General features: G+C 41.9%; 1 protein-coding gene across 3 annotated transcripts in view; it reads left to right on the top strand.

The window, feature by feature from the left end:
* col4a6 (collagen, type IV, alpha 6) overlaps window positions 1-24,747 on the top strand; it is a 197,995-nt gene that overhangs the window by 169,937 nt on the left and 3,311 nt on the right. For all 3 annotated transcript variants that reach the window (XM_030162034.1, XM_030162032.1, XM_030162033.1), the window contains 23 exons: window positions 1,289-1,360; window positions 1,646-1,753; window positions 1,880-2,098; window positions 5,679-5,837; window positions 6,294-6,302; window positions 8,338-8,508; window positions 8,603-8,746; window positions 9,216-9,338; window positions 11,877-12,058; window positions 12,144-12,207; window positions 12,334-12,408; window positions 12,680-12,787; window positions 13,192-13,299; window positions 13,400-13,471; window positions 13,790-13,909; window positions 13,997-14,113; window positions 14,201-14,362; window positions 14,444-14,542; window positions 14,697-14,849; window positions 14,936-15,052; window positions 23,279-23,470; window positions 23,761-23,932; window positions 24,465-24,579. In XM_030162034.1, coding sequence (XP_030017894.1) covers window positions 1,289-1,360; window positions 1,646-1,753; window positions 1,880-2,098; window positions 5,679-5,837; window positions 6,294-6,302; window positions 8,338-8,508; window positions 8,603-8,746; window positions 9,216-9,338; window positions 11,877-12,058; window positions 12,144-12,207; window positions 12,334-12,408; window positions 12,680-12,787; window positions 13,192-13,299; window positions 13,400-13,471; window positions 13,790-13,909; window positions 13,997-14,113; window positions 14,201-14,362; window positions 14,444-14,542; window positions 14,697-14,849; window positions 14,936-15,052; window positions 23,279-23,470; window positions 23,761-23,932; window positions 24,465-24,579 — 2,861 coding nt within the window. The remainder of the gene's footprint in view (window positions 1-1,288; window positions 1,361-1,645; window positions 1,754-1,879; window positions 2,099-5,678; window positions 5,838-6,293; window positions 6,303-8,337; window positions 8,509-8,602; window positions 8,747-9,215; window positions 9,339-11,876; window positions 12,059-12,143; window positions 12,208-12,333; window positions 12,409-12,679; window positions 12,788-13,191; window positions 13,300-13,399; window positions 13,472-13,789; window positions 13,910-13,996; window positions 14,114-14,200; window positions 14,363-14,443; window positions 14,543-14,696; window positions 14,850-14,935; window positions 15,053-23,278; window positions 23,471-23,760; window positions 23,933-24,464; window positions 24,580-24,747) is intronic.

Here is a 24,747-nt window from a genome sequence, read left to right as displayed (position 1 = left end):
TTATAATAACTTCAATGAGACTCAAGAACAGTACATTCAGTGCTTAATGGTTGAAGTCTCTTGAAAATAATGAATTCGAGGCCTGCTACTGATGTTAATAACTCTAGGTGGAGAGACATTAGTGTCACATAAAAACCCACTAGCAAACACCTCCCATCACCTTATACTGTCTGATTCCAGGATGATCCACTCTGTAGTAACCCTGAAGAAACCCTATATAAAAGGCTCATGAATCTTACACGCTGTTTCCTTAAGTTATTATAAGTGAAACAGCCAGGGCCATAGGCAAGATACAAGATACTGTGGGAAATGTAGTTTATTTGTTCTTAACTCACTATCAATCATTTGTTCATGATGGAGCCAATGGAAGCTTCTAACTCCCTGCGTCTCAGGGATTCCATTCTGGCCTAGTCAGTCGATGATTGACCGTTGAGTTTCAGGTTTTGTCCAGTTGTGTGTTGCATCAAAGGTACAACGCTGTTTTGAGACATGACAGCCAATCACAGGACTGGCTCAGTCGTTTGTACTCTCCTCTTCCTCCAATCATAGCTGCTAAAACCTGGCGCATGTTTCCGAGCCCTGCCTCTGCTAAGTGCTTTTAACCAGTGAGGGTTTGATGGGGAGGGGGCAGAGGAAATCCCCACACACAAGAACCATGTTGAATTCATAACTTTCTAATTTTTTAATCTGTTCATCATCTGCTAATTTTTGATCTGCCCCTCATTGTGACGAATTTGCTACTAACGACATTCAGAATGATTTTCATAATCAGATTAACAGAAATTAAAATCACACACTTGCAGTAACTGTGTGAATGGAGGCAACAGACAATCAACTTTGCAAAAGACATTCACATTTTGAAAAAGCAAGACGTTAATTTTGTGTATAGTACTCTCAGTATTGTTGTAGATATTTAGTCTTGTTTTACTGGCTCTAAATAGCATACTGATGGATTTAGATAGCAGTGGGTTTAGATACAGCATACCGTGTTTTGTTGGTATGTGTGATTCAGACGTGAGCCAGATACTTACATCATAAAACGTGCTTAAAGTTGCTGATGGGTAAGCTTTATCCTGAGTCAACATTTGAACTATTTCCAGGTAAATCTAATTTGTAATGTCAGACAACTTGAACTGTTACATGTTTTATGTAGGTCAGGTCTGACAGGGCTTATTGGGGAATCATCGCATTTACGTCTGTATGTTATCAATGTTACAGTTGCGCATCAATGTTTACTGTATATATCCTTTTAAAATGTGACTGCTTACCTCTAAATGACTGCTACCAGGCCAAAATCTGCCTTGCTCCATTCCCGGTGAGGTGGGAGATCCCGGTTTCCCCGGCTTACCTGGACGGCCAGGTAAAATTCAACACAGAAGTTACAGTCTCTTGTTAAACTGGGGCATTTTGCTTACAATCTCATGTACTTCTATGCTGTTGTTTTTGCTCTGCAGCAGCAAAGTGCGTAATGTTGCTTTGTTTTATTTTTTATTTTTGGGGGTTTTTTTTGTTTTTTTTAGTTCCACACTTGGTTTTTGGACCCAAAAAACTCATATCTGGCATGAACCAGCTTCACATCTGTATAATGCTGAGACCAAAACTAATGTTCAGTTGATGTAAAGTTATATCTGTCTCTCTCTGTCAGGTAATAAAGGTGAGTCAGGTGCACCTGGAAACTCTGGTCGTCCAGGGTTTGATGGTGCCAAAGGAGAAAGAGGAGATCCTGGAGTAGGAGGCCTACCTGGACCACAAGGTAATCCTGCAGGGAGTCTGGCTATTTACTCTTAGTGAGACCTCTAGAATTTTATTGTCATTATTCTGCAGATAAAGCAATACAGTGTCAGCTGCCTAAGTCACCTCCACTGCCACCTCCCTGCAGGTTTTCCAGGACCCAGAGGAGAACCTGGTGTCCCCGGTATTCCAGGGCAGGCCTTTGATGGTGGCAGGGGAAAGGATGGTGCTCCTGGGCGCCCTGGAGCCAAAGGCCAGCCTGGAGAGGTCCTCGGGGCCACACCTGGAGCTCCAGGACAGAACGGTTTTCCAGGAGTACCTGGAGACAAGGGCCAGCCAGGGACACCAGGAGGACCTGGATCACCTGGTGAGTTTGAGGACAAGACTGTACCACTGCTACTTGTGTTGAGAGCAGTACCTGTGAAAAATAAGTAAACTATGAAAATTTTTCATGTCAAAATGAATTAAGCAGTATGAATGAAACATTCACTAAGGTGCTGTGATCATGTATGTTTTACTTTGTACAGTTCTGGTACAAAAGCTATAAAGGCTTTGCCATTCATGAGACCTTTAGTGACATTAAACAACAATATATTGCACACTGCAAAATGAGACGTTTTTTTCAGTGTTATTCATAATTCATGGTGTAAATGAAATCAAAACAAGATATCATTCAAGTTATCTATTGTGTATATCAATAAAGAATAAACAAATTATCAGTACATTTAAATGAAATGAAGCAACACTGATCCACAATCACTAGAGCAGTGTTTCCCAACTAGTGTGCTGTGGCATATAAGTGTGCCATGAAAAATCATCAGGTGTGCCATGGAATATCATCCAATTTCACGTGATTGGTACTGTAAGTGAGCATTGTGCAGTCCCTCCAGGAATTCATGATGTTGCTATCGCAACTATTAACGCAAATTCAACCAATCACCGCGAATTCTGCACGGCGCTGCAATTTCGTCCGATCACCGCGAATTTTCCGCAAATTTGACTAATCACCTTAGCCCCCTTTCGCCCACCCCTGTCTACGTGACATGTACGTCATCACGTTCACTTCCTTGTTGACGGTTGAGAAGATGAAGACATGTGCGATTCAAAACACTCACATTTACCGATAAATATCACTGCCAAAGTTTGTGCAAGTCAGTTTCCAGATGTGTTACACAAAAGCGGAAGTATACTGTTCTGCACTGCCTGCAATATTGTGGTGGAACACATACGAAAGTCACCGCTCCACAGACACTTTTCAGACGCAAAACATGCAAGGAGAATGGCTGAAACTGGAAGAGGAAAGACAAGTCCCAATGACAGAGGCTGTTGGATCCAGAACAGCAGAAGCTGAAAGGATCAAGGTTAGCGTGGATATACTCTATAAGGCAGTATAAGAGAAGAATAAAGAACCTGTGGAGGCATTTCTGTGTATTGTGTGTGTGCGTGAAGGAGTGCGAGCGCAAGTCTGTGTGTGGAGTTAAACAACGAGCTCACAAACAAAAATAGTCATTAAACTTGGTGTTAATATTAATGTTTACTCTTATGTGTTAGATAGAAAGCAACCCAAGTTTGGCTGCCCTGTGTGCCTGTCTCTCTTTGTGTGTATGTGTGTCTCTGTGTGTGCCTGACAGTCTCTGTGTGTGCATGTAACCCATCTAGCCTTAACCTTAAATATACTACTATATCATTAAGGAAGCAAAAGTCATGTGTTGTGTTGTATAAATGTGAGATGGGGGTGGGATTTAATAAGTTTTCTTCTTCCCACTCCTTTTTGAGCAGTACATGTTGAATTTATTTTGTTATTACTAGTATACATGGCAATTGTTATTTTGTCTTGATCATCTTTATTAATGTATTTGCTCTGATATTAGTTCCTTGTACACAAGGAATGTTTAAATTTTTCTTCTGCTCAAAACAAATAAATTAATGAAAAAAAGCCTGTTTTGTTTAAAATCATTGCTTCCTGGTGCTTTTTTAGGCTAAAAACTCAAAAAAGACTGTTCGAGGGAATTTACAAATGCCCATGTTCCTGTGACTTTAATAAAAGAAGCCTCAAATCATTGCAACTTTCACCACAATTTTTTGGAAAAGCTGCCACAAAATCAGATATTTTAGGCCGCAACAATCAAAAAAAATCTCACGAAATCCTGGAGGGTCTGATTGTGATATAGATACATACAACTGCAGACACCAATGATCCACTCTACAACAACAGTCTCCTGTTTCCTTTTGCAAAATAAAAGTGATGCATTCTCTTAATAAAGCCCCCCTCACTAGTGATGCACGGGATTACCCACGCACCCCGGGTACTGGGTTGGGGCGGGGGAGATATGCCTCCCATACTCTTATACGACGGACCTCAATCCATAACCCTGGGGGTCTGTCCAAGGGGTCGTTGACGCACCCCTCTCAGCTTTCTTGTTCCAAACGCCCCGTTACAATGTCGCCCGTGCACCCCTGATGTGCTTGCCCCCACCCCTCTACCCCCACCCAAGAGAGTGTGCAGTGACTGCTGCCAAGGAGTTTGTAATGGTGCTAGTACAAACACAGAATCCAAATGCAGAACTCAAACGCCAAAAATATAATTCAAAAGGTTTATTTATCACACACAGGTGAAAAATAATGAACAGTGACAGAATCTTGAGGATAATGGTTGTTGATATCCTTCTCTGGATCGGGGGCGACAGCCCGTCTCCCCGTATGGTGTTTGGGGTGTTTCTCCCGACTAGGGAGAAGCAAAGGGAGGTCAGGGACGGAAACAGGTCATACACAGGTAGGCAAATTCTCGGGCGACAGGACATAAGGACAAGACAAAACTCACGTACCGGTAGTCAGGGCGAGAAGGTCAAAACCAGGAATCAGGAGAGGCAGACAAAACCAGACCGGGAGCAGGCAGAAGACGAAAAACCGAGGGATCCAAAAACAGGTCAAAAAACAGGCAGGCAAACGAACAAACGAGGTCAAGAACGCTGGTCTGAACTGCTAGAGTTACAAACTGGCGATTGACATAAGGGAGAGACAGGGTTTAAATACACAAAAGGGAGGGAAGACAACTAGACACAGGTGGAGCAAATCAGGGCGGAGACAGGTAATCAGGACAGAGGTCAGGATGAACGGGGAACAGGAAGTAAAGACGACAGACAAGACACATGAGGGAATACTTAACAAAATAAAACAGGAAGTGACAAAAACACAAAGACAGACAAAACCAGACTAGCGTCTGGCAGCAGGTATGACAGAGTTACCCATTCTAGAAAACAAAACTGTTTCAGTTCTGTTCCCTTTCTCCACAACCTATCTATGCGAGGTGGGCTTTTCAAGCATGACTGATAGAAAGACGAGAAAAGAGAGAGACTCAGCTGTTGAGGAAGATTCATGTGTGTTTTTCTTCAATTCCTGCAAGAATATCAGGTTTGTATTCAACTAAACAGGCCATGGTTTCACACTGAGTAAGTAAATTTAGACTAGATTTGCATTACATTTCAATAAATATGCTTATTGTGACTTTTTTCTTTGGTGGTGTGCCTTGTGATTTTCTGATGTAAAATATGTGCCGTGGCTCAAAAAGGTTGGGAAATACTGAACTAGAGCAGCATTGTCACAGTGGATATATTACAACAAGCAAACAGTTTAGATTTTCAATTTTTTTATTGACCAACACAGATCTTCTGAGAAAGAAATAATCTGAATTTTACAATCTAGGGATTTTTCATAATTTCCAGAAAGCCCAGCCCCACTGGCTTAGAGAATGTTGTAGATTGTCAGTTCTCATATAGTTGCAAGTTTTATCTCATCTCATCTTATTATAAATCTTTGTTCTGAACAGGCCTTTGCATGGACATTTTTTTGTAAATTTTCATAACATTGCTACTTTCAGGTATCTCAAGTATTTGTTTTAGCAAAAGAAAACAATAGAAACAGTATTATTGTCTTTTTTTCTCTGGCAGGTATTGATGGGCGGCCTGGTATTCCTGGACTGAAGGGGGAACGTGGAGTAGACGGTTATCCAGGTATTCCTGGTATTCCTGGACCTCCAGGTGATCCTACTGGTAGCTTTCCTGGACGCAGAGGAGATCCTGGCAGCAAAGGACTGAGCGGACCCCCAGGTGAGGCAATGGATGTAGTAACCATGTAATTGCCAGACCTCTGTGCTATGTAGCTGGATATTAGACATCCTAGAATCTACACTGTGTATGTAAGAGTTTTTATATTTATCTAAATACATTTGTAGCTTCTTTTTCAATAGAAGGATACAAGTTTAATCTTGGCTTCTGTCTCTTCAACACTCATTCCTCCACTATTACCAGTGTTGGTTCATTTTCCCTTTTTTGTGTATTTTTTCAACTATCCTCTATTAAGGAATCAGACACAACAGTTGCCTTTTTTTGTTCTGATTGTTTATTCAAACTCTGCATCACCCAAAAGAATATGTTCTTCTCCTGTTTGTGTATTTCTCCTGTTTTCTTCCCCTTTTCTTCCTCCTTTCTATGCACCACCATCAAATTCATCCATCCTCTCATCCCTCCATCCTTTTCTTCTTGGTGTTGGGTCATTCACTATAGGCTGCCAAGGTGAGACACTCTTTCCCCCATCCATCCATCCATCCATCCATCCATCCATCAATTCACCCACCCACTGTGTACTTTACTTCCATCATCCATCCTTTTGCTTTTCATACATTAGACTAAATGCTTTGAGTGCCATCCTCCTTCAATTGTGTGTATGCTATCTCTCATTTGTACAGCACAAAATGTCCATCTGTAACATCAGTTTGGATTTGACAAAGATACACTAAAACAATATTATACAGTCATCAACTATAACACTCTAACCACATTCACCGCTAAATGGTATATATTGTAGCATCAGATATTTGAGAACTGGCTCACATAAGAGTTTGCTTTAGTTAAGAGTTCACTGGGTTATCAAGTGGGTTTGTATAAGTTGTTCATAATCAGTACATAGCAGTCAACACACCTCCTGTTTGGAGAAGCAGACAGAAGTACAAGCAGAGAAGCTAAAATTACTGCAATGGAAAAACTGCTGTGTAAAAAAGGTGATGTTAGATGAAGTGTATGCTACATTTTGAATGTTTCCACCTCTTTAACTTACCAACAGACAGTCCTTTCAGACAAGAACTAAAAAGTTTTACCCATCAGTAATTTTGTTTGCAGTATTGTGTGACTAATAGTTCAAACTAATATGTTAATGTATCAGAGTCACACAATAATAAACAAACTATTGGAGGCAGCAGTAGACAACCAATTGTCTTGTTCTGTGAGGTGTCTAAAATGTGTTTTACTGCTTCCCCCATCCAAAGCAGCACATGGCTTAGCTTATGTGCCAATACTCCTGTGTTTGTCTTCAAACTGACAGTGTGTTGACCACCAGCTCCCCTAAGTAATATATTGACTATGAATCATTACTCAATAAACTGCTTTTTTTTAAATTTCCATTGTTGTGTTTTTGGGTTTTACAAAAAATGGTAAGCAATGGCTGAAGATGGACATTTTCGCTGAGAGATGCAGAAATTGAACTTCCTCTCTTGAAACTGATGGTTTTGTTTTTGCAGTAAGAACTAACTTGTGTTGTTCAGTTATGTGTTCAAGTCTAATCAATTCTAAATGTGTTTGTTGCATTGTACAGTTCACATTTGTGACACCCAAAGCTCCCAGTGCAAACTCACCTTAACAAGTTTAGCAGCTCTTTCTACACTCTTAAAGGGATCTTTCATTTTTAAAACATCCCTGCATTGTCTTGGATTCATAAAAAGATTATGCTGCATGGATGTGTTGAAAATGGGTCATGTTTTTAAGAATGTAAACATTAGTTTTGCTGGCTTTCTTGTAGGACCAACAACTTTAAAGCAGTTTGACTTGGCTAATTCAGTCTGGAATTGCACTTCAGATTACATTATTATTTTAATGAAAATCTATTTTATTTGTTTTTTTAATTTTGTATTTATTGGTTTATTTAACAGGGACATTGTACATTAATTCACATTGTTGTAAATGCACCAGAGTTAGCCTAATGCCTATTTTTCATTTGCAGTCCTGGGACAGATGTTGAGTTGTCACCCTGAAAGGGTACTAAAACATACGATTTTACGACAGCTGAAAGTACACAAATTGATGCACTTTTGGGGGAATTGCAAATATTCTCTACATCTCCACATTTTACTTATATCTGTTCAATAACACACAATGACTAAGTGCAATTACAGTCAGATGAAGGCAATGAAACAATGTAATGGAGCTTGTGTGTTTACATTGTTGTCCATGTCTTTGCCAAATTGTGTGTGCAAGTGTGTTTACCCAGAATAGCTCATGACGTTTTTTCATTTGACATTTTTCACTTATTATGTTACTTTAGAGGTAAGTGATAATGTCATTAAAATGAAAGGTAAGTTTTTGCTGACATAAAATAATGCTCTTGCATCTGTATGAATGAATGTAAATTATATTATATTTCTATGTTTAAAAAAAGTTGTGTTAAACATGTAAGAAGAATTTTTTAATACAACTTTTATTTTAAGTTACAATCTACATAAAATTTTCCATCCAATATTTTCCTGAATTCCCTTTTAAAATGTACATACATTATCAGGTTTCCCTGGACGGAAAGGAGATAGAGGAGATGCAGGTCCTCCCGGACCTGCAGGCATGAAGGGAACACCAGGAGAGCCTGGCACCCCTGGCTCACCAGGGGCAAGAGGACCATCTGGACCACCTGGACCAGGAACCAGAGAGGGAGTCCCAGGAATCCCAGGAGGAAAGGGTAAGTGACTGTGGCATTTAAGGTATCTACCAGCCTGTCATGTAAAGCGATTAGCTTTTTTCAGTGCTAGGTTTGATTCTATGCTTTTCCACAGGTGAAAGAGGTTTCCCAGGACTGATGGGTTTCCCTGGACTACCAGGCCGTCCTGGAACTCCTGGTTTTCCAGGAGGTAAAGGACTGGCTGGTGGAGCTGGGAGAGATGGTCTCCCTGGTGGTCCTGGATTCCCCGGACAAAAAGGTGAAGTATCCAGAGCCTCAACTAAGGTCCCTTCTAAATTTATCTAATTTCATCCAACTAAATTTGTGGGTGTGAAAACACTTTTTGGATAGTTTACACTCTCAGAATAATTCAGGAATTCACATATGGCTCTCATCGCCAAAAAAAGACCTTAATGTTGTCCAAAAAAAAACATGCCAACATTAAACACAGCATTTATAGATAATGGGAGGACTTATTCGATCCTATCAAAATTAGAGAATGAAAGCAAAACAAAGAGGGCCAAATATGTACATTGTCACCAAAATGTACAGTGTCAAACTTTCAGCTCTACAAATGTTCCAAGTCCACTTACACCTTATCCAGTTTGAATGGCAGCTGAGAGGCGTTTGGTCCTGTTTCAGTCTCACATGGCCAATACGAGGTGTGTAAAGTGATCTACAGCCTTTTTTGTCACACTTTTGTCATGCTGTCACTTTTACCTCCATAGGTGAGAGAGGATTCCCTGGCCTTCCTGGACCCCCTGGACGTCCTTTTCCATCACAGCTGGTGGAGAAAGGAGACTTTGGAATCCCTGGAGGCAGCGGCCTACCTGGTTTTCCTGGACCCAGAGGTAACACTTTTTTATGTTTTTTTTTTTTGTTGTTTTTTGGAATACGTTTTGCCAGACAGGCTGTACAGGTGCAGCTCAAAAATTAGAATATCATGAAAAAGTTCAATATTTTTTGTCACTCATTTCAGAAAATGAAACCCATATATTATATGACTCTTTAGACATAGAGTGAAATATTTTAAGCCTTATTTCTGGAAATGTTGATGTTTATGGCTTACAGATAATGAAAACCCAAAATTCTGTGTCTCAGAAAAATAGAGTATTGCATAAAATCAATTAAAAAAGGATATTTTAAACAGAATGTCAGGCTTCTGAAAAGTATGTTCATTTCTATGTACTCAAGACTTGGTTGGTTCTACTTTTACATGAATTACTGCATCAGTGTGTCATGTCATGGAGGTGATCAGCCTGTGGTACTGCTCAGATGGGATGGAAGCCCAGGTTGGTTTGATAGTGTCTTTCAGGTCATCTGCATTGTTGGATCTGGTGTCTCTCATCTTCCTCTTGACAATATTCCATAGATTCTCTATGGGGTTCAGGTCAGGTGAGTTTTCTGACCAATCAAGCACAGTAACACCATGGTCACTGAAATAGCTTTTAGTACCTTTGACAGTGTGGGCAGGTGCCAAGTCCTGCTGGAAAATGAAATCAGCATCTCCATAAAGCTTCTCAGCAGAAGGAAGCATGAAGTGCTCTAAAATGTCCTGGTAGACGGCTGTGTTGACTGTGGACTTCAGAAAACACAGTGGACCAACACCAACAGATGCCATGGCAGACCAAACCAGCACTGACTGTGGAAACTTCACACTGGACTTCAAGCAACATGAATTCTGTGCCTCTCCACTCTTCCTCCAGACTCTGGGACCTTGATTTCCAAATGACATGCAAAATGGACTTTCATCTGAAAAGAGGACTTTGGACTTTCCACAGTCAGTCAGTGACCATGGTGTTACTGTGCTAGATTGGCCAGAAAACTCACCTGACCTGAATCCCTTAGAGAATCTATGGAGGATTGTCAAGAGGAAGATGAGAGACTCCAGGTCCAACAATGCAGAGGACCTGAAAGACACTATCAAACCAACCTGGGCTTCCATCCCACTTGAGCAGTACCACAGGCTGATCACCTCCATGACATGACACATTGATGCAGTAATTCATGTAAAAGTAGAACCAACCAAGTCTTGAGTACATAGAAATGAACATACTTTTCAGAAGCCTGACATTTCTGTTTAAAATATCCTTTTTTAATTGATTTTATGCAATATTCTAATTTTCTGAGACACAGAATTTTGGGTTTTCATTATCTGTAAGCCATAAACATCAAAATTTCCAGAAATAAGGCTTGAAATATTTCACTCTATGTCTAATGAGTCACATAATATATGGATTTCACTTTCTGAAGTGAGTGACAAAAAATATTGAACTTTTTCATGATGTTCTAATTTTTTGAGCTGCACCTATATATAAAGACTATGTGAACATTTACTTGAAAAGTGGATATTCTTACTTTCTCTTACATGTTATGCATTTGCTTTTTTTTTATCCTACCATAAATGTCACTCATTCCTTCAGTCAATCTTTTTTAAATGTCTGAATATAATGTAGACGTGAGTACACACAATAGCGATAATGACAATAAAAGACAATTCAGTAAATTAATTTAAACTGAAGAGTAATTGAACTCATTGCGGTAATAAAAAAAATGAATTAAATAATAAAATAACCATGACATGGTGGTGCAGTGGATAGCACTCGTGCCTCACAGCAAGAAGATCCTGGCTTTGGTTCCAACACCAGTCGATGGGGGTGGGACCTTTCTGTGTGGAGTTTGCATATTCTCCCCGTGTCTGCATGGGTTCTCTCTGGGTGCTCCGGCTTCCTCCCACCATCCAAAGACATGCGCTGATAGGCTAATTGGTTAATCTAAATTGCCCATAGGTGTGAATGTGAGAGTGATTGTTTGTCTCTATACATCAGCCCTGTGATGAACTGGCGACTTGTCCAGGGTGTACCCTGCCTTCGCCCCTATGTAGCTGGGATAGGCTCCAAGCGACCCCCATGACCCTAGTGAGGATAAAGCGGGTTCAGAAAATGAATGAATGAATGAATAAAATAATCAACTAAAGCAAGAACAGCAGTAAAATCAGATAGAATTAAGTATTTAAATGCAGCATGTATGCAGCCAACATAAAATACAGAGGCAAACTAAATATATGCACAAGTGTGGAGAAGAGCATGTGCCAAACAAATAAATAAACCAGATTTCTACAACATATTACAAAGAAGGAAGACCATCCAAACAGCAAACTCCTCACAGTTAGGGGTATTTATACTGGTAATGAACCCTAGTACTGAATAATCAGATCCAGTTCATCGTACAGTTATGCAATTACAGATACACTTACAATTACATACTGTAATTGCCACTATGACCATTTGACTGTGAGATTCAGTTTCACTCTAATCCAGTGGTGAAAGACTGATATAAACCAATGATGTGATATGATCCAAACCTTGTTCCTCTCTCTGGGTTCATAGGTGACAAGGGTTTACCGGGTTTGCCTGGTCGTCAGGGTCTGCCTGGTCTTCCTGGTTTTGCTGAGCAGAGTAAAGGGCAGCCAGGACAGCCTGGGTTCCCTGGTATACCAGGAGTTCCAGGCTTCCCTGGACCAAAAGGGGAGGGAGGAATCATTGGATTCCCTGGCATGTCTGGACCAAGGGTAAGGGTACACAGTCATGAAGTTGCACCACATTAACAGAATTCTTTTTCAAGTTTTGATGTTTTGTTTTGTTTTTTTTTTTCAGGGTGAAAATGGTGCTTCTGGTTTCCCTGGGAGTCCTGGAGAATCTGGTCGTCCTGGTAGTAAAGGTGAGTGTAAAACTATCATTCAATAAAATAATTCTACTGTTAAACTACTGTTCTACTGTTCATTCTATCATCTTTTTTGAATCAGTTATTTAATGAATCCATTACATCACATGTTTTGTTTGTCAGGTCTGCCTGGAGATTCTTATGGATATCCTGGAGGTCCAGGAGCTAAAGGCCAACCAGGAGACCCAGGCCTCACAGGTGAGACTTACTTAGCACAGTTATGGATAAACACTCAACATGTTACACTGACACGTTTATCCTCACAGTTATTCTTAGAGAAGCTCAAATAGATTATTTTTCTTTAATGAAAATATGTAGCTTGAGTCAACAAAAGCAGGGTGGATCTCGTTTTGTCTTTGGGTGTAATATTGGAATAAAGTCACAACATCTGCCATTTTGCAACATTCGGGCTTCCGTTATTGGTTTAGGAGGTTTACCTTTTCAGTTTTTAATCTCTCTTTGTCTTCAGGGCGCAATGGCAATGACGGTGCCCCCGGTGACAATGGCTTTTCTGGAACTCCAGGATTCTCTGGAGCAAAGGGAGCTATTGGTGAACCAGGACGACCTGGAATCACAGGTAAGAAATTGCAGCCAGTAACCTACAGTATACATACATACATACATATATACATACATACATACATCTAAAATTAGCAGCCAGTTAAATGTCATAATATTGTCATGACCCACTACACCTAGATATCACCTGGTTGGAGTTGTTATTATTCTTATTGACATTAACATCACGGAGTAGTTGTAAAGTGAAACAACACAGTGGCACAGTAATATTAAACTAATATTAGGGCTATACTGTACTTTTATAGTGGCATAAAATTAACAATAGAAATCAGAAATTATTAATCACAGTTATTTATATGACAGTTAGTCAAGTAAAATGACCTGATCATTTGAGCCTTATGGTTGGCCATCATTCTCTTTATTCAGTTTAATATTTAACACATCTTCTTGCCTCATCTCTAGGCTCCCCTGGTTTCCCTGGGCCAAAGGGGTTGCAAGGCTTCCCAGGCAGAAGAGGACCAGATGGCACTCCTGGTCTCCCTGGAACTCCTGGAGGACCTGGATCCAAAGGTTTGAAAAATTAATTATACAATTAATGTGTACCCACTTTTTGTTTTTAAAAGAGATAACGCACAGCAGAAAAACACATTTCTCACCTGGTCTTTTTTAGGTCTACCTGGATCTCCTGGTTTGGATGGACTCAATGGACTTCCTGGACCTAAAGGCCTCATTGGAACCCCAGGCAAGGATCTTGCATTATTTACACCAATAACATTTGAGCTGCTTTAATTGTTCATGGATGCTTTTCAGCTACAGTAAAAACAGCATGCACTATACCAAGCATGAAACAACAGACAAATTCTATACCAGTTACCTAACAATCAAAAGAAGAAATTATTACTGTAATAACTACTATAATTAATAAATTACTATAATATCACTTCACATTTACAAATAAAGCATGCAACTTTGTAAAATTATTCTTGACACATAATCCTGTATATAGTCTGCAGCAGCAAAGAACAGATTTCTCTACCCAAATATTAATTTTTGTATCCAGGTGGATCTGCAGGAGGTCGCCCTGGTACCCCTGGTATTCCAGGTTTGAAGGGAGAGAGAGGCATCTCTTACCCAGGAGTACCAGGGTTCCCTGGACAGAAGGGAGAGAGAGGACAGCCAGGTTTGAGAAACTTCAAAAAACGAAATGTGATATTAGAAATGATGAAATAAGATGTAAAAATAATGACTGCTGGTTTTTTTGTTTCAGGTGGCCCTGGACTCCCAGGGTTCCCTGGTCGGCCTGGCCCTGCTGGTCCGACAGTGGGATCAGGTCTTCCCGGCCCCAGTGGAGACCCTGGCCTCCCAGGACTTGATGGAGAGTATGGTAAGGACATTTTGTGTTCCTAATTTCCACTTCATTTTCTCTTTGAACATTGTATTTTATTTATCCCATATCTCCTTTCTTTTGCAGGTTTCCAGGGTCCCCCAGGTCCTCCAGGACCAGCAGGCCCAGGAACATCCCAGGGAGACAGAGGAGACTCTGGATTGCCAGGTTTCCCTGGTTCCCCTGGTAGGAAAGGAGAACCAGGAGGACCTGGAGGTGGTGGACTCCCTGGTAGCCCTGGTTTTAAAGGTGAAGAAGAACATCATTCAGAACTCACCCAACAATGCAGAAATGAAGGAAAATGTTGAGTATTTTAATTTTGCTTCTTAGGTGAAAGAGGCGAAACTGGTTTCAGTGGTGGTCCAGGTCTCAAGGGTTTCCCTGGTGACCCTGGTTACTATGGAAATAAAGGACCAAAAGGATTCAGAGGTAAGATAATACCTTACACACAGAAAAGTATTTACAATTTACCCCCCTTACATGCATGTATGATGGTAAATTTGTTTTTTTCTTCGTTGCATACATCCCTCCACTTTCTCTAATCCACCCTACACATCATCTTTTACTATTACTTTCTCTTCAGGACCTCCTGGTCGTAAGGGTCTTCCTGGCATTACGCTGCCAAGGGCCCCTTCAGATTATGATCGAAAATATGGAGACATGGGAATTCCTGGTGAAAATGGAACCCCTGGTACACCTGGAGAGCCTGGTCAGCCTGGAATGCCTGGACGTCCAGGTGAGAGGAGGAGTCTGTTTTTAGATGTTACTAAAAGGTTATTAGATGTTACTAGAAGTTGCTAAAATTAAACTGTTGTGTTTCAGGTCCTAAGGGACGTCCTGGTTCTGTTGGTAAACTAGGGAGAACAGGCTCTCCTGGTCTCTCCGGACTGGTCGGTGACCCTGGACCTCCTGGTTTCCCTGGACCCACTGGAGAACAAGGTCAGTAGTCTAACTGTCTGTCCTTGTGGAGTAAACTACTGTTATGGAAATGTTCAACTGATAACCCACACACAAAGAGGAGGAGAGAAAGTTAGAGTTAAAATAAATAAATGCATTTATTGAGAAGTCAGTCACAGAGAAACTCTGTAAGTGAAGTCTGATTAAACAAGAGAAAACTAAAGATTATGTAGAACCAAATCCAACCCCCTCAAACTGTGATGTCATTCCTTACGTACATCGTACCACCCCATACTACTCCTTCTCTGCTCCGTGAAGAGGTCATGATGACCTCTCCACTCTAACCTTGCTTGGATCCAATCTGGAGTGCAGGCGCCATTCTCTATCTACACATTCAGACATTTAGGTGTTTGGGTTTTAACTCAAGGCAAGAACTCTGTTCCTGGGTTGGGGGTGTTACAGAGTGGTAAACATCACACATAATGAATAATGACTCAGCATTAAAAGAAGATGTACTAACAGTATAAAATATAAAGAGTATAAAATATAAAAAGTAAATTTTTCCACCACATTTCCTCCCTTTTGATTATTCAACCGAATCAATCATGCAAAAACATAAAATTTACGTACGAGTATCAATAAATGATTATAAATGATTATCAACCCAAAGACAACCTAATTAAGCCATATTTCTCCAGATATTCTCCAGATAAATTATATGTAGCCAAATTTCCAGACTTTGTGTCTTTTTTCTTTTTAGATCAGGTTTGACATTGGAGGACAAATAGCAAAATACTATGAAAAAAAATACTATAAACATCCACCCATGATCTATCTGCTTTTGGACATCAGTCAGAACAGTAATTTCCAGCTTCACAATTTTTGTTCATTTGACAGGATTACACGTTGCTTTCTTCATACACCATCAAATCATCATCAAGATCATCTAAGTCATCAAAATCATAATTATCATCATCATCATCAATCACTTCATGCTATACCATACTAAAAGTACCAATCACACTGCTAATCATTGAACGTATTATTGGAATGATGCAACAGGATAATCCGAGGAGTAATACAAACACACCAAAAATCACAGCAATAATTTTCATCAACATTGCCTTCCATCCCCCAGACAGCAGCCAGCCCCAAAAATCCCAGCCTGTTGTAGTGTATGCAGTGTTTTCCTCATGTAGGACTCGTCTAGGGTGATCAAACTGATTGTGGAAACATCAGGTACATAGGTACAACACTGGTCGCCAATAAGATGACAGACACCTCCCTTTTCAGCCAATAGGAGATCTAAAGCTGCCCTATTCTGTAATGCGACAGTGCGGAGAGCTTTCATCTCACTGGTCATTAAACCCCTGTTCAACAGACGCAGTGAGATTCTCTAGCTCCACAGAAAGTTCTTCTATGTACCAAGCTAAACAATCAGGGCCGTACATGGGAATAATACTGATTTCAAACTTATGGCCACCTGAAATCCGATCCCGTTTTACACGGGTGTGAGGCGGTGACATAACTGGGCTGATGGTCAATTTGGAGGTAGCTGGAACCAAATAAGAGAGGTGACATGTACCTGCCCATCATGCTGGGAAATACAAATAAGAGTGTTGACCACACGTCCACACCATATCTGTAGGACAGCCATACCCATAATCAGAAGGAGTTAGAGCTACGGTGGCATTATATGTGGTAGTAACATTAAAAATAAAATAAAATAAAAAGATGAGGTCTTAGCATCATAATGTGTCAGTGGGGATGGTGTACCTAGTAATGCCGTGAGATTGTAAAGGACTATAACTGGAGAAAAGTAAATTTATCAGCCCTTTTTTCACAATTTGCTAACCCGCATGCTACCTAGAGAGTAATGTTACACCCAGATGTGTGTCCCAAATTATACCGTGTGTGTTCTGTGACTGGGGAATGGAAGCAAAACTGTGGAGTGAAAAAAAGATTAGACAGATCTCTGAGCCGAAAAACAACATTTTTCTGTACCATAGTAATATTAGTGTCTCTAGAGAAATTTCTTGGATTTCTGAAGGAAGGTCACGTTGGGTCTCAACCCCAGCCAGGGGTACGCCGTGACAGACGGCCACTGTCCATTTTATCATTGTCAATAGTGTGTGATTGATCGAGAGAGGATAAGGAGCGAACAGAGTATCTTCATGTGAGCTGTGTGGCATCAAACTACACACATAGCATGACTGATTAGTGACACGTCGTGTCAGATCACGTGTCACTCGCCACCATGTGTTATCGCTAGTCGTGGTGATCAATGAGGTGGAGGTCACGTCCGTGACGTCCCCGAAGCTCCTCTGACCCTAGCTGTCCTCCGACAGACCAGGGCGCAAACAGGAATGTGATGCGGTGGTGAAGGATCAGATACCTGATAGAATGTGTCCATGTACCACATGTACAGGCACAGGAGGGTGATGCAGATGACAGCTGACCCTTTGATCACCTCCATCGTCGTCGAATCAGTGTATGTGTGGGGCAGGGGGTCTTCAGTCACTCGCCAGTGACCAGGCAAAGGATAAGTGTATATGAGACGTCACTGGGGTCGTTACCACCGCTAGGTTTCAACCAGTGAGTCTTGTGAGTGTAGGTGCGTGATACAGCTGTGTCCAGCTCCGGTGTCCAGTCTACGCTGTCGATCGATGCTCCGGCCCGTCCTCGGCTGCAGCAGTTGGCGGTTCTCCCAGAAACCGCTTACAGTGGATCGCGTGGATCCACATGGCACGTTCAGCAACCTTGACCACTGTGTGCGTCGTCAGGAGCACCTGGAAAGGGCCTCACCACCTGCGCTGTTTCCAGTGCTTTCGTCTGAAGTCCCGAACCAGGATCCAATCCCCCGGCTGCAGCGGATGGAGCAGCCCCTCTGCAGGAACCGGTAATGCTGATTTCACCAGTACCTGTACTCGAAATAGTTCAGAGGAGAGTTTTCTACACTAAGACACCATGTCATGCTCCAACAATGATGTCAACCCGGTTAGTTGGGGGGCCTGGAGACCTGTATATGGGGTCTCCCAAACATAATCTCAAAAGGACTCAGCCCACTTCGACTCCTACGTCTCATTCTCATTTGCATGAGAACCAGAGGTAGGGCCTTGACCCAGTTAAGACCTGTTTCCTCACAACATTTAGCCAGTTTTGATTTTAGGGTGCTATTTTCCCTTTCAATAGCCCCCCCCTGATTGTGGATGGTATGCACAGTGTGTTTTGAGGTCAAAACCTAGCATTTCCCCTAACTCAGTTAGTGCTGTGTTCACAAAGTGGGACCCATCGTCTAATGAGATCCTCTTTGGGATCCCCCAACAAAACAAAACAAAATTTCAGTTACCAAAGCCTTAGCCACTGCAGAGCTGTCTGCATGCTTTGCAGGAAAACATTTATCTAACATTCCTCCCTTAGACACATGATCTACGCCATGTGTCAGCTTAGCAAACCAGGGGAAGAAATGTTTGGGCAGACAAGGTCGTCCATCAGCTGCCTCAAGTGAAACAAAAGACACAAGCCTGTGAAGGACAACAAAGGAGAAGGTCATCAACATACTGTAAAGGAGCAACACCTGGTGGGAGGTCAAGGTGGGACAGCGAGTTGGCCAAAATCGAATTGTAAATGGTTGGGGCCTCGCAATACCCCTGAGACATGCGCGTCCATGTGTACATTTTGTTTCTGAACTGAAACGCGAACCAATATTGGCTATCTGCATGCACGGGAACAGATGTGAACGCGTTCGAAAGGTCAATGACAGAAAAGTGAGATGCAGACGGCGGAATTTGTGATAAAATCGTGTGTGGATTTGGGACCGTGGGTATGCGTGGAACCACGGCTTTGTTTACCGCCTGTAGGTCTTGAATAAACCTCCATGTGTCTGGGTCAGGAGGGGTTCGCACTTTTTTCCACAGGAAAAATTGGGGTCCTGACCGGTGAATCAGGACATGGAACTATAATTCCCACATTCAAATAAGCTTAGAACTCGGACTGTTTTTGACATGGCCTGTAATCAGATCGCGGGGTAATGATGACCAGTGGGCAGTTCCGGACGAGACCCACATCATGTGGACCAGTAGCCCAGACACCAGGTGGGATATCAGCCAGTTTGGGTGGCACGGAGACGGGTGAGAGGCCTGTGGGAGATGTAGACATACAGGTCAGCGCTTCATCATTTAACAACTGTACAGTTTTCTGACAGTGAAACACTGATATCATGCTCTGTCTGTATACCCCCATTCGGGGAGCGAACATGATGGCAGGGTCAGAGGTGGGACACAAATCTGACACCTGCAAGGCCTTTTCCACAAACGGGCCCACGTCTTTCCAATCTGCATGGCATGGTTTGGAAAGAGCAACATGCGTGGTGCAGCACCAAGCCTGTAAAAAGAATGTTGATTATCAGTCAGTGACACAGACAATGCCCAAAAAAATATGAATCCCAAAACATGTAACCAGTTGTGAGCTTATCAGACTGTGTGAAAAAACTTTTCCTCATATGTGGGGTCAGGGCCTCCAGGACTGAAATGAGAAGCACACTATAAATCATTTGGGGGTGAGACATAAGCGCCAGGCTGAAGTCTGCTGTCACTTAGCTCGACCCATTTTTCTGTAATTTGGGGGGAACAGACTTTCCAGTGGTATACAGAATCTGGTCACCCAGCAGCATACCTAACCATTGTGTGTGCGTACACACAATGTGAGTGGAGATCTGTGCCTGCGACTGTGTTTTGTTGAGTTATCGTTAACCCCTCTGGACACGATTCAAGTTTTACCCCCAATTTGCACATCAAATCCCGCCCACACAAATTAATGGGACAGACGGGTGTGAGTAAAAAAAGAATGTTAGAAAGTACATTCTTGTGAAACACATGTCAACGGAACAGTAAAGCTCTCTCTGTCCTGTTTACCACCAGCCGACACAGAAATAATAGTTTTTCCACTCAACTTTAGTGTAGGTGTTAAGTCTACATGTCTGATCACAGAGTATGTAGCTCCACTATCTACTAAAAACAATAACTTAAACCTGCTTATAGTAAGATCAACCACAGGGAGCTTCTGATAGGAGTCAGTACACAGCTGAGCGTGTGTGTGTGTGTGTGTGTGTGTGTGTGTGTGTCACCTCCTCCTCCCTTGGGCAGTGCAGCAGAAGCTGTAGTGGGTGTGGAATCCGTGTCTGGAGACCCGCCCTCCAGGGCCGCGAGCCAATCCCCTGCCCCGTTCCCTCCACGTGGCTGTCTCCGCCCCGCCTTCTCTGTGGGCAGTCCCTTTTCCCATGTCCTGGTTGGCCACAGAGGTGGCCCACCCCTTCACATGTCGGACCACCCCTTTCCGGGTGTAGGTGGGCCTCGAGTGTTCTCCGGTCCCCGCCCACGCTGTTCCCCGGGGGGGGGGGTCGGGCGGACCAGTCCGGAGTGTCTGATGAAAGTGACCCCTGCCCTGCGTCTAGAATCTTCCACTGTCTCATCAGGCCTGTTTCAGGTTTGTCCATGCAGACAGACAGCCTCAGGTGGGAAAAAACGTCCGGCAGAGGCTAGGGGTCATCTGTGCAGCCAGAAGCCGCCTGAGTTCGGACCCAGTGGGTCTGTGTTCATTGCAGAAAGTCCCTCGGATGGATCAGGTAGATGTTTCAGTGAATGTCCATGCCCTGAACACCACAACAGGACCGTCTGGTCCGCTGACTTCCACCATGGGCATTTGTGCAGCTGTGCCAGAAGTCAGTCCTCCCCCCTGCCTGCAGCATCAGCAGCAGGGGTGGAGTCGGGTTGTGTGGAGTCCGGCTCCGGTGGTGGAGAAGGCCGGGGGTCAGCAGACCTGGGGGGGCCTGCTGGGGCCCGTTGACGTTTGGCCGGTTCTGGAATTACGGCTGAGTGTTCCGGGAGGGGGGGCGGGTTCTCGCGGCGTCTTTGTGGGCAGGCGTCCAGACCCGGACACCAACTTCGCTGCCTGCACAGAAACACAAGGGGGGGGTATATGGTATATGGTAAAGTGGCGGAGCTCAAGCTCCTTGACAATCGAAAATATAACTGTTTAATCTGTATAATCTGTTTTATATCTGTTTTTATAACCAGCAGCATAATTTACCAGATCTTACAGACGTAGCACAGACGTCGCACAAAAATACAAGGGAAGTATAAAGTTATGAATGAAAAGAAGTGGTTTAAATATTCTAACAAATTAGGCATAAAGGGAAAAAAACACAGCTAGATGGTGTCATCTACGGTTACACATGCCTCAGTTTGTTTTTGCTTCATTCACCACATCTCAAAACATTTGTTACAAGGTTCCTATTGTTTAAATTCCCTGACCTTGTTTTTTCTCTCTTTGCCTCCCTTTAACTCATTCAGTTTTTGCACACCCAAATTTGGCATTTTAGAAAAAATACCCATGTTTACCCAATAATCAGCACATTCAAGCACAATTTCCCCATATTTTCTTTTTACCCATGGGTTTTGGAATAGGGGCCTCTCTGTCCACACCCCCGTCACTGTGCCCCGGCCGGCTTCCCATTTTTACACTTAGAACGTCTTCTAAGTGGTTTTTGTTCCTTGGCGAACAAAATACTAAAAAACCCTGATTTTTCTTTTCAGTTGTCAGCGAAAAAATCACCTAAAACGCTTTCAAGTTTGTTATAAACTTTACTCTACTGTATTTACATACAGTAGCAACCTTATACGATTTTTCTTTTTGGTTGAAGGCAGGCGAAAAAATCTCCCAAAAACGCCTGTACTCTATTGCATTTGCATACACTAGCAACCTTATACGATTTTCTTTTTGGTTGAAGGCGAAAAAATCTCCCAAAAACGCCTGTACTCTATTGTATTTGCATACAATAGCAACCCTATACGATTTTCTTTTTGGTTGAAGGCGAAAAAATCTCACAAAAACGCCTGTACTCTATTGTATTTGCATACAATAGCAACCCGACTCAGGTCTATATATATATATATATACTTATTCTTATTTTTTATTTATTATTTTTTTATTTTTCATTTTTATTTTTTTATTTTATTTTATTTATTTATTTTTTTATATATATATAAACCCGAATCGCACGCCACTATTGTTTCAGTGACGTGCCCAGTGACGTGAGTTTGGAACACAGAGAGTAAAAGCCCCAACACCCCAAACTGTAACTTTCTCACCGTGTGTGGCGTTGAACTCAGTTCCGATTCCAGTGGTGAGACGGGCGGGGCTCGGGGCCGGTCCCCCGTCTGCGGTGTCGTTTTACCACGGGGCTACAGCCGCTTTTTGGCCCGTAGGATGATCAGTCCACCAACCTCCGTTCCCCGCCCGACAGCACACATGGAACCCTGCCGACAACGCCAATTTGTTATGGAAATGTTCAACTGATAACCCACACACAAAGAGGAGGAGAGAAAGTTAGAGTTAAAATAAATAAATGCATTTATTGAGAAGTCAGTCACAGAGAAACTCTGTAAGTGAAGTCTGATTAAACAAGAGAAAACTAAAGATTATATAGAACCAAATCCAACCCCCTCAAACTATGATGTCATTCCTTACGTACATCGTACCACCCCATACTACTCCTTCTCTGCTCCGTGAAGAGGTCATGATGACCTCTCCACTCTAACCTTGCTTGGATCCAATCTGGAGTGCAGGCGCCATTCTCTATCTACACATTCAGACATTTAGGTGTTTGGGTTTTAACTCAAGGCAAGAACTCTGTTCCTGGGTTGGGGGTGTTACAGAGTGGTAAACATCACACATAATGAATAATGACTCAGCATTAAAAGAAGATGTACTAACAGTATAAAATATAAAGAGTATAAAATATAAAAAGTAAATTTTTCCACCACACTACCCACTTTCAGTTCCTTTAATAACTTTTTTACTTAAAGCTGAAAATATAAAGATTTTTTTGTAGTTATTTCTTAATTTGAAACTAATTTGGGATTTATGAACTAGCATATTTGTAACACCTCACATATCATTTGCTAAAAAATATTACTTTCTGACATTTTCTGAGGACATGAATGGTTTTCATCAATTGATCCACACTCTCTCAAACATTTTTAATGTTGCTTTAGTTGCAAATTTTCATCTTTGATGTAAGACAGAAAAAGCTTTTCACAGACATGTTTGCTGGATTTCTTTTCAGTAAATTTTAACTGCTGATTCTCCTGCGTTGTAAAATTATTTTGTTATTCAAGTTAGTGATTGAATGTCAAGCTGAAATTAAACAAAATTACTTAATCTTGACTTAATTTCCCTTAGTCTAAATTTGCTCTGTTTCCTCCTCAGGGCAACCCGGTGCAGCCGGTCGTCCCGGGACACCTGGCGGTGTCGGCCGCAGCTACAGCATTGGTTACACCATGGTGAAGCACAGCCAGAACTCCCAGGTTCCCATGTGTCCTCAGGGCATGGCCAAGCTGTGGGACGGTTACAGCCTGCTGTATGTAGAGGGACAGGAAAAAGCACACAACCAGGATCTCGGTATGGATGCGCTTTCAATACTGAACTGAATTGAACTCTTTATGTTATGTTTTATTGTCTAGTCTTCATAGAAGTGTTTCTTTGCCCTGTAGCCAGCAGCTGAAAGCACTAATCTGTGTGTAGTGGGCACAAAACAGTACTGGAAAGTGGGACATCTACTAGCTTTGGTGTATCTTTATGTTCACCAGTGGACAGAACATCCAATATGTGTTATGGGAAGAGCTGAATGTGCTTTGTCTACTTTTCTGAACTTCAGTGTGATGATTTCACTCCTCACTATCTATCTCCAGGTCAGCCAGGCTCCTGCCTCCCCAGGTTCAGCACCATCCCCTTCCTGTACTGCTCCCCCAGTGAGGTCTGCTACTATGCCAGCCGCAATGACAAATCCTACTGGCTGTCAACTACTGCACCTATACCCATGATGCCTGTGTCCGAGGATCAGATACGACCTTATATCAGCAGGTATCAACTGTATTAGCCTAGTCCAATAATGCTAATGCTAAACAAACATTTATAGAGTCAGTGATCCTACTGAGTGGCAGGAGAATGTAACTGGATAAGTTGGATATTGTACTCATTTATCACCAACTGAGGCAAAACAAATACATCTTTGTTCTCCTCTTATATGTGACATGAGTGTTACTTGTAACTTTTTCCATTAAAAAAAGCACATGACATGCTTAAATGATGTGATACAGCACTATATTATCTATCAAGATATTGCTCAACATTAACAAACTACAACATTAAAATGGGTGTAGATGTATTCATTACTGATAAAAACAGAAAAATGGAATACTCTATAATAAAATATTGAGTCATCACTTTACTAATAAAAATTGCACTTATATAGTAGTATCAATAGTAATAGTATTCATCTTAAGTATTTCAGTAACTACTTCAGTACTTTTTCCATGTCCATCAACATCAATGTACATAACCAATGTAAACATGTATTTATTTAGGCTTGTGGTCTGTTGATTTATCCATTCAGGTGCTCAGTTTGTGAGGCTCCATCTCAGGCTGTAGCAGTCCACAGTCAGGACACAACCATCCCCACCTGCCCCCCTGGCTGGAGGAGTCTCTGGATTGGATACTCTTTTCTCATGGTTCGTCATAAATAAGTAGATATGTGGTTAATGGTCCAGTAGATTGTAGATTACAGACAGTAGAGGGTATGCCCTGATTTGTAACTGGAAACAGGTACTTTAGTAGGGGAAACCGCAAGACCAGAATTAAACAAATAAGCAGGCGCTTCAATTGCAATCACATGTGTC

The sequence above is a fragment of the Sphaeramia orbicularis genome, chromosome 18, assembly GCF_902148855.1.
Source record: "Sphaeramia orbicularis chromosome 18, fSphaOr1.1, whole genome shotgun sequence".
NCBI lineage: Eukaryota > Metazoa > Chordata > Actinopteri > Kurtiformes > Apogonidae > Sphaeramia > Sphaeramia orbicularis.
The sequence above is the reverse complement of the archived record's forward strand: the minus strand, read 5'-3'. Positions and strand labels throughout refer to the sequence as shown.